Source organism: Thamnophis sirtalis, unplaced genomic scaffold, assembly GCF_051295495.1.
Source record: "Thamnophis sirtalis isolate CommonGarterSnake01/CBP01778 unplaced genomic scaffold, rThaSir2_p1.2 scaffold_2, whole genome shotgun sequence".
Lineage (NCBI taxonomy): Eukaryota > Metazoa > Chordata > Lepidosauria > Squamata > Natricidae > Thamnophis > Thamnophis sirtalis.
Genome location: NW_028261382.1, coordinates 70,896,559 through 70,905,977, shown reverse-complemented (window position 1 = coordinate 70,905,977; position 9,419 = coordinate 70,896,559). Strand labels below are relative to the sequence as shown.

General features: G+C 54.3%; 1 protein-coding gene across 2 annotated transcripts in view; it reads right to left on the bottom strand.

Moving 5' to 3' along the window:
- Nucleotides 1-36: 36 nt before the first annotated feature.
- LOC106556858 (cytosolic purine 5'-nucleotidase) overlaps nucleotides 37-9,419 on the bottom strand; it is a 28,834-nt gene continuing 19,451 nt past the window's right edge. The window contains exons 13-18 of one of the 2 annotated variants that reach the window (XM_087706030.1): nucleotides 4,071-4,238; nucleotides 3,749-3,800; nucleotides 2,532-2,592; nucleotides 1,329-1,505; nucleotides 1,080-1,157; nucleotides 37-543 (exon numbers count right to left, since the gene is read on the bottom strand). In XM_087706030.1, the coding sequence (XP_087562156.1) occupies nucleotides 535-543; nucleotides 1,080-1,157; nucleotides 1,329-1,505; nucleotides 2,532-2,592; nucleotides 3,749-3,800; nucleotides 4,071-4,238 (545 nt within the window). In that variant the 3' untranslated portion in view covers nucleotides 37-534. Of the gene's footprint in view, nucleotides 544-1,079; nucleotides 1,158-1,328; nucleotides 1,506-2,531; nucleotides 2,593-3,748; nucleotides 3,801-4,067; nucleotides 4,239-9,419 lie in introns of both variants that reach the window. The other variant, XM_087706029.1, reaches the window with a different exon arrangement.

The following is a 9,419-nucleotide window of genomic DNA, read 5'->3' as shown; positions in this document are numbered from 1 at the left end:
CACATCCTAACCCCAATGAAATCATTTTGTCCAAGGAGAGGTCACACAAATGTATTTATTTTGGCAGGGGTGATGGGTGATCGAGCCAAGCTTCTGGAAGTGCAGAGTTGCGGGTTCAACCCGCGTAATGGACAGCTGAAGACCCGGTCCATTCTTTCTCCGGTGGTCTGTGCTGCCATCCTCTAGGGATTTGAATTCTGCCCTTTCCCTTCTCATCCAGAGGATCCTGATGTGTCCCTGGTAACCAGATGCAACCAAGAATTCCTCCCCATTGAAGGGAAAGTTCCAACTGGAGAGATGGAGAATGTGGCTGCTTTTGCCTGGGAAAAGCCTTTGCCATTGGAGGGGGGGGGGGGTGTCTCTAATCTTTCCTAAGCCTTTGAGAAGAAAATATACATCTTTGAAAGAAGAGAGAATTAAATTGTGGAAGCTTCATCCATTGACTGTTTTCTGGGAGCTCAAAGGCTAAGAATGTGTTGCACGTGAAATGATCTTCATGGTATCACTGCAATTTATCTTGACTCCAAGTACAACTCAATCCATCTAGAAGTGAAAATGAAAGTAAGAAATGTAGTTACAACAGTTTTCTGGACATTTCTTAAGAACTAGCAAATGAGAGAGTGCCACAAATGATAGGTAGGAAATGTCATTTCAGGTAGAGGACACAGTGCTCCCTGTGGCTGACCTGGGTATTAAAGCCCCATTGTAACAAACACTCAACGATCCCCAGACTCCTTTAGCGACGGCCATTGGGACCAGGTCTCCGTACATGACGATGCCATTTGCATTATATTTTGCCCCAAAAGTATCTCTTATGCCAACTTTATGCATGGTCTCCCTGAGCCCCGATGTGGAGCGCTGAGTAGGTCAGTGGCATCTCTGTGGGAAAGAGGTTGGACCTGCTCCTTCCCACCACCTGTTCCTGGCACGGGAAGGAGAAGCACGGGGACCTTTTCCAATCGCGATGGGTGCAGAGTCATCTTCACGAAATGAAGGAAAGGCAAAACCAGGAGCTGCCGATTCAGCCACAGAAGAAGCAGGGGAGAAAGGCCAAATGAGACGGGCCGGGGTCTACTCACCTGCTGCCTGAGCTGGTGCAAGACGTCCATCTCGGGGGTCTCCATTTTTACATGCTCCACGGTTGACTCATGCGGCATCTGAGAGGGAACAGATCGAAATGAAACAGTGAAGATCCACCACCGTCAGGCATTCCCTTTCTGCTCCCAACCCGCCAGGGAGCTGCTGGGGGAAAGGCTGTTCCCCAGGTCAGTTCACACAACCCCTGCGCCCCCATTTCCTCTCCCCACCTCTTGGTTTTGCCCACCTACCAGAGCTGCTGGTGCCCGGAAAACGTAGCTGAAAGGATAGTAGAGGAAGTTCACGAAGGAGGCGGCATAGAGGTCTGCATAGCGCATCAGCTGATTGGCAAAGAGGGTCTGGCGGGAGCCACAGTGGAAGAGGCTCCCCATTTTCCCGTAACACATGTCCATCTCATGGGTAACTTTCTGAAAGAGAAAAGCTGCCCTCTAGGAGTTGCATTTCTGGAGACAATTATAGCCAGATGGGGCAGCCATCTGGCTGAGTACAAGAGGGCTCCGATGGGGAAATTACGGCACATGTGCCACAGGTGGCATGCAGAGTCCTCACCCCAGCCCAGCTCCTGCGTGCATGCCTCCCAGCCAGCTGGTGTTCGGGTCGCTGCCATGCATGCGCAGGGGACAGAGTGCATGTGCGGGGGATGCTCAGACTGCATTTTGGGGGGTTGTGTGCATGTGCACATACCACATGCCCCATTTTGGGCCTGAAAGGCCTCCTGCACCAACCGGGAAGCCAAAACTGGGCGTGGGGGGCGTGACGCATGCGCAGGGCACATGTGTGCATGCACAGGAGGGCTTGTGTTGCATTTTTGCATTTGGGGCACTTGGCACCCAAAAAATTAACCATCACTGGTATAGGGTTGCTGCTTGTGCAGGGGGTGTTGGACTAGAAGACCTCCAAAGTCCCTTCCAATTCTGTTATTCTATGACTTCTATAATTTTGGGGGTCACCAGAACAACATGAGCCAAGACCCCCACTGAAAGTCTAGCTGTCCGGCTCTTCCCGGCCTTTCATTCTAGATTCCCATGCCAAGAAAGTAGAGATGAAATTATCTCCAGAATCCCAGCCCTTCCGTGCAACAAATACCACTGGTAGTTGCCATCGATGTGGGGGAATCTGCAGGGAGGGGGCTGCCCAGGCCTCTCTCTCCCCTGGTGTGCAACTGCAGGGGGGGGGAGAATGCTCCCCTCATGCCCAATTCCCCCCAGCTCCTCCCCCTGCAGCCAGTCCCCCCTTGAGGCTGCTCAGTATTTTGTTCCACCTTTCTTTAAGTACTTTCTCTCGTTCTTTCTCGGGGGGGGGGCAGGGCACCCCCAATGCTCCATGAAAACGGGGGAATGATCTGAACCTGGCTCCAAGACCTGCCAGGTGGGACTGAGACCCCAAAGAACATGCGGGGGAGAGGGGAGGGAAGCAAGGGAGAGGGAAGAGACCTGGATCTGCTTCTTGATGGAGCTGATGTCGGGGCATTCACTGCTTCCACTGTCCAAGTGCCTGGAAAAAACAAGGAAGCCTGAGCCCAGAAGCCAGACAGAGGCCCACCCAAAGGGGAAGCAAGAGCCCCCTCAGCCCCTAACCCTTGAGGCACCCCCTCCCAAGCTGCCTGGTGACCACTAGGGCCGCTTCTCCATCCCTCGTAGGTGCAACCTTGGATTAAGGAGAAACTTCCTAACAACAGGAACCATTAACCAGTGGAACAGCCTGCCTTCAGAAGTTGTGGGGGCCTCATCACTGGAGGATTTTTTCAGGAGAGACTGGAATTGGTGCAGAACGATAGAGGGCCGTGATGGCGAACCTGTGCCACATGTGTCAGAGGTGGCACACAGAGCCTTCTCTGTGGACACGTGCACCATAGCCAGCTGCTCTTCTGGTTTCCGGCCAGCTGGTCTTCGTGTGTGCTGGAGCACCAGAAAACGGCCAAATAACAGCCAAAAAACAGTCCATTTTGGGGGCATTTTTCAGGCCATTTTAAGACCATTTGGGGGGGGGGGCATTTTTGCATGCTAGCCAGCAGGTCTTTGCAGGCATAGGAGCTCCAGAAAACAGCCAAAAATGGCCAAAAACCAGGCTGTTTGGGGGCTGTTTTTCAGGCTGTTTTCAGGCCAGAAAATGGCTTGAAAAATGGCCTCAAAACAGTCTGAGAATCAGCCAGAAAACGGCCAAAAAAAATAGCCCAAACCAGCCAAAAAACAGGAATGTGAGGATTTCCGTCCCTCTGACACTCACATCTGCACACACATGCACGAGCGTTCCAGTTTGGGCACTTGGTGCCGAAAAGGTTCACCATCACTGGTCTAGGGTCTCCTGGCTGAGCAGGAGGTTGGACTAGAAGACCTCCAAGATTCCTTCCAACTCTGTTATTCTGTTCTATTCTCTAAATCCACCCACATATTAAGCAGAGTTGACTGCTTTTCCTGGCAGCAGGGCGATTTTGAGTGGACCAAAAACACAGCCAGGGCAACCCACCAACCCCTTCCCTTAAACGAGTCTGTATTAAAACACCAGCAGCGTCCATCCTCGCTCCTGAAGGGGTTTGGGCCAAGGTTGTGGAAGACAGCCAAGTCAGGTCTGGCCACATGGATGTGGCTGTGAAGAATACCCCCTTGCCATCCAGGCCAAAGGCTAACGGGTCAACAAGGATCGTACTCACTGGTACAGTTCAGCCAAGTGGGCATCTAGACGCCGCAACTCGTCGAAGAGTTCTGTAAAGAGAAGATGGCTTCAGCTGATGGCCCAAAAGGGATGGGGAAACAGCCAGGGCAGCTCCTGAGGTCTGAGGGCAGCCTGGCTCTTTGAGGCGGTCAACTGAAAGGCCTCTGAAACGGGTTCAGGTTCTAGCCAGGGAGAGATCAGACTACAACCGAAGGGTTGGAAGGTGACTGAGCCACACGTCCCAGGAAAAGGACCTCTCCAAGATTGTAGGAGACCCCTGGGGCCACCTCTCTCCCCACAGGTGGAGGGAACCTCACCACTCTTCTCCGTCCACACTTGCAGCTCCTTCGCCATTTCTGGGACCACCAGGAATGTGCGCCATCCTTGCCTCTTCTTGGATTTGAGAATATCCCCAAAGATATGATCCCCAATGTAAAGGATCTCCTTGCCCTTCACGCCCAAGAGGTCACATATCATGTCAGAGGAGCCTAGAATCAGGGGAGCATGTTTCATTCTCACGCATGTAAACAATGGTTTTTTTTAACCTATTAGCCACAATTCCATACATAATTCCATATTACGTAGATTAATTTTCAATTTTCACCTTCAAGCAATGCACTGATGTGGGCCACTACTATTTGCCTAATGGGGGAGATTCACTCCAGCACTGATATGCCTTTCCATTTCTGCCAGTGCAGACCCGCATGGAGCAGCCATTCATTCCAAGGGGCCTCTCCTATCGCCAAGGGGTCTGCCCCAAAGCCATGGCTCACCCAACAGCAGAAGGAATGGACCGGGGTCTTCTGCTTGCCGGTTCTCACGGAGGATCATAGCCAAGGGGTGGAGAACAGTTACTTGGCTGCCAGTCCTCCAGACCTATGCAGACTGGAGAATTGTGTGTTTCCGAAGTGAGGCGTATTAACCCATCCCTTTTGTCCTGGAGACTGAGGTAAATCTTGAGGCCACACCTTCAATCCTCCTGCTGACCCCCCAGATTAACCTCAGTCTCCAGCCCAGAAGGAGTGTTTTCCTGACTCTCCCTCACTTTGCAGACTAAGGTTTTTTCCACAGGTTTTTTACAGGAGTTTTTTCAGCCTTTTTCTAGATCCTATAGGATTCTACAATCTACAAGAGTTTTTTACTGGAATTTTAACAAGGTTACTGAAGATCGTCTCACTCCTCCTTGCTGTGCTCAGCGTCACTAGCCAAGCCAAGCCGCCAGCTAGCGCGATCTCCAGTGACCGGACACTCGCGTAAGTGGGCAAAAGGGGCCGTGCGGGGCGTTTGGAGGATCCACGCACCCAGGAGGCCATCTGAGGACCAGGGATCTAACAGATTCTTCCCCCAACGCTCCCAAACTGCAGGGAATCGGGCCGCAGATTGGTGACTGCCATCTTGGTCCTCCGCCATCTTAAGAGCACGTGGTGGAGCGCGTGACCAGCGTTCCCTCTATGAATGCCGAGAGCACTCAGAAGAGCACCGCTGAAGCCAGAAGAGGCTTCCAAGGCCCCAACTCCACTAGCTCTCTGGGGAGGGCTTAATCCAGCAGTGCGCCAGCAGTCGGGCCACAGATTGGCGGCAGGGAACGTTACAGCGCGAAGCTTAGCAGCCAACACGCTATCCAAGCGAGGCCGGCCAGAAGAAGGGAGGCGGTGAGCGGTGTATCCGTGAGTACAATGGCGAAGGCGGTGAGGAATGGGGATGCCAGGCCCAGAGCGCAGGAGGATTCGGATCCAGGCGAGGGGACCTCCAGGAGGGATCCCCCAGTCACCAGAGGGAGGTCCCCCTCCAAGAGAGGCACCCCCAGGCCCCATAGGAAGGGAACTTCTGAAAAAGAGGTTTGGATCACCAGGGCCTCCGCTAGAAGGTTCAGGGCCACCACCAGCCCTTCCTCTTTCAGATCTCGCTTCCCCCGCAGGCTTCCGGCCCTGGAAGAGACCCAGATTCCCCTAGGGGCTCAGGCAGAGGGCACAGCTCCCTATCGCCCCCTTTCTCACCTGCACACCCATCGGAGGCGAGGAGCGACCCCTTTGGGCGCAGGGCAGCCAGTCCAGCCAGGCATCAGTTGGCACCACAATCCCCTGAACCCAGGGATTATCTACAGCCCCCAGAGCTACAGCTTTCCCTGCCTGAGCTTCCTGCAAGCTTCCAGGAGGGCCATAGCCCAGGGGATTGCTTCTGGGATGAATCATCAGCCCCAGAGATCCAGAGGTGGGTCTTCCCGGGAGGTCACCAGGAGCCCTCCAGGGCCTCTGCTACCAGAGGGCCCAGGTCCCCCTCCCCCTCCACTGCCAGTGAGGCCTCAGAATTAGAGGAGGGTGAGCTAAAGGAGGTGGGGTTTTCTGAGGATGAGGATGCCCAGGCACCAGAGACCCCCAATATTGCTGGCCTCTTTCCCCTCTCCTTATTTAGCTCCTTACTTTGCAAGGCCAGGGCCACAACAGACCTGGATACCCCTCCAGATCCCAGGCCTGCAACTACCATGCCTAGCACTAGTGGGGGTAACAAGAAGGGTCCCTTCCATAGACCAGCAGTGGAGAAGGAGGAGATCCCCACTCCAGAGATGTTCCTGGAGGTTTTAAATCCCAGTGGTTTAAGCCAGGATCTTTTCCCAACACGGGGGGGAGAGTGGGGGCAATGAGCGGAGGTTCTATAATCTTAAATGTACCTTTGCCCAAGCTCTTCAGGTTCCCGAGGTGGACACCCCGGTTGCCACCCAGCTTCAGCTTCAGCCATGGTCACTGGAGACATCGCCAACTGCCTTAAAGCAGAGGATAAGAAGGCAGACATCGTTTTACGTAAGTCCTTCCAAGCAATAACCTGGGCCATTAGGGCAGCCGCTTCTGCATTATTTTTCAATAGGTCTACAGTGTTGTGGCTGGAACAGCTGAGAGACAGGAACCCGGCCACGGAGGTACGACTGCTGCAGGACATCTCTAAGGTGCTGGCAGCCACGCAGTTCTGAGCAGATGCCACCTTGGATGCAGTTAAGTATGCTTCGCGAGCCTTGTCATCCTCTGTAGCGTCCAGGCGCCTGCTGTGGTTGCGCCACTGGCAGGTGGAGTCCCGGGCTAAGTGGCACCTGGCAGGAGCAGACTACGCTGAGGACAAACTTTTCAGTGCTTCGCTGGATCCTATAATAGTGGAGGACAAGAATAAGCGGAAGGTTTTCCCGGCTACGACCAGACGGTCAGATCACCAGCAGGCTCCATACCCAGGAGAACATCTTACCGCCCGCCTGAACCGGACATCCAGAACCAGAGGTACCAGACCCCCAGATTCCATCCACAGGGGGATAGGCAGTTTCCTAGAGACAGGTTCAGGGGCTAGCAGCAGAGCAAGCGGCCATTTCGAGGAGGGAGTGGCCACCCATTCTGCACGTTCAGGTGATCTGTTCGTGGATCACCCCATCGGCGGTCGCCTCTCCCTCTTTGCAGATGCCTGGGAGCGCATCATCTCGGACGAGTGGGTCTTTCAAACTGTTAAGCTCGGGTTACAGCTGGAGTTCTGCTCGCAACCCCCAAATAGATTCCGTACCTTCGCTTCCTCCACAGATCCGACCAAACGGGCCCTTAAGGCCAAGGCCATCAAATACCTGTTAGATATTAAGGCCATTGAGAGGGTCCCAGAGCGGGAGAAGGACTCCGGATTCTACTCGAACCTGTTTCTGGTCCCCAAGAGTTCAGAGGGGTGGAGAGCCATCCTGGATCTTAAACTGCTCAATTCCAGGGTGGTCTACCGTAGGTTCAAGATGGCATCTCTGAAATCCATCTTAGAAGGCATCCGACAGGGTGATTTCTTGGCCTCCATCGACCTCACGGAGGCCTACCTTCACATCAGAATAGCCCCAGAACATCGTAGGTTCCTCAGATTCTCCCATGAGGGCAATCATTTCCAATATAGAGCCCTTCCCTTTGGGCTGGCTTCAGCCCCCCAAGACCTTTACCAAGGTGCTGGCCGCGGCCGCGGATCACTTGCGATCCTTTCCAGTCCAACTTTTCTGTTACCTGGATGACATCCTTGTCCTAGCCAGGTCCACAGACACTGCCAGGCAGGACCTGGGGCTCACCATCGACACTCTCAGGTCCCTGGGATTCTCTTATCAACCTAGTGAAGAGCCAACTAGTCCCATCTACCAGACTCCAGCACCTAGGATCCATTATAGATTCGGTGTCTGGAGAGGTTTTTCTGTCCCAGGACCGAAAGGACAGTATTGTGCAGCTCATCCAGAAAATTTGCAAATTACGCTCTGTCCTTGTAGTTCTTCTTTCCAGGCTCCTTGGGAAATTCATTTCTTGTATAGGGATCGTGCCTTGGGCTTGCCTACACGCCAGGGAGCTCCAGTGGTTCCTGCTTCCTGCTTCCATACCAGAGAGCCAGGACGAGTGACGCCAACTTCAAAGTTCAAGTGTCACCCCAAGTGCTGCTCTCACTCCATTGGTGGCTGACCCCAGCGTTCAAGGAGCCAGCAAGGAAGGTACTCACTACAGATGTGAGCCTGTTTGGCTGGGGAGCACACCTGGAGACCCAGATAGCCCAGGGCCGCTGGACTCCAACAGACTTGCGCAACAACATAAACTGGTTGGAGCTCAGGGCCATCCATCTGGCCCTACATCACTTCAAGACCACGGTCACCAGTCACCACGTCCTGGTCCTGACAGACGTGGCAGCCAAAGTCCATGTGAACAGGCAAGGGGACACCCACTCCAAGGCCCTTCACGACGAGCCCCTCCGATTGGGGAACTGGGCAGAAAGGCATCTCCAGTCCATCAGAGCGGAACACATCTCCAGGACAGAGAACCAGCAAACAGATTGGCTCAGCAGGGAGACAATCGACAACGGAGAATGGCAGCTCCATCCCAGCATCTTCCTGCAGATCTGCGAGAGGTTCGGGCTCCCGACGGTGGACCTCTTCGCAACCCCAGCGAATGTCCAGCTGTCGAGATTTGTATCGAGATTCCCGTCCAGGGAAGCCATGGACACAGACGCCCATCGATGCAGATGGCCACCAGGTCTTCTCTACGCCTTTCCTCCCCTTCCCCTCATTCCCGGGGTTCTGAGGAAGTTAGTGTCAGAGGGAGCAGAGATGATTCTAGTGGCTCCCTTCTGACCATGCCATCCCTGGCTAGCAGACCTGGTGGAGCTGTCCTCAGCTCCCCACTGGAGGATTCCCCCAGGGGAGGTGTCCCTGCACCAGGGGTCTCTGGAGCATCCGGATCTGGAGTGGCTCCATCTGACTGTCTGGCGATTGAGTGGGAACAGCTGAGAGGGGCACATTTTTCTGCAAAGGTCATTAAGACCATCGAGGCGTCCAGGAGGCAGTCCACCACTCGTATCTACAATGCCTCCTGGGTTGCTTTCGTGGACTGGTGTCAAGCTAGGGACATCGTCCCAGCTTCGGCTTCTGTGCCCCAGGTTCTGGACTTCCTACAGGAAGGTCTGGAAAAAGGTCTGGCCCCCAGCACCCTTAGGAGACAGGTCTCTGCTCTCTCCACGGTCTGGGGGGGGGTGTGTGGATGCACCACCTTTGTCCCAACATCCGGTCCTACGGCGCTTCCTTAAGGGAGCGACGAATCTGAAACCCCCAGTGGTCCATCGATTCCCTACTTGGGATCTACCCACGGTCCTCCAGGCATTGACGGAGGCACCATTCGAACCCCTGAGGGAAG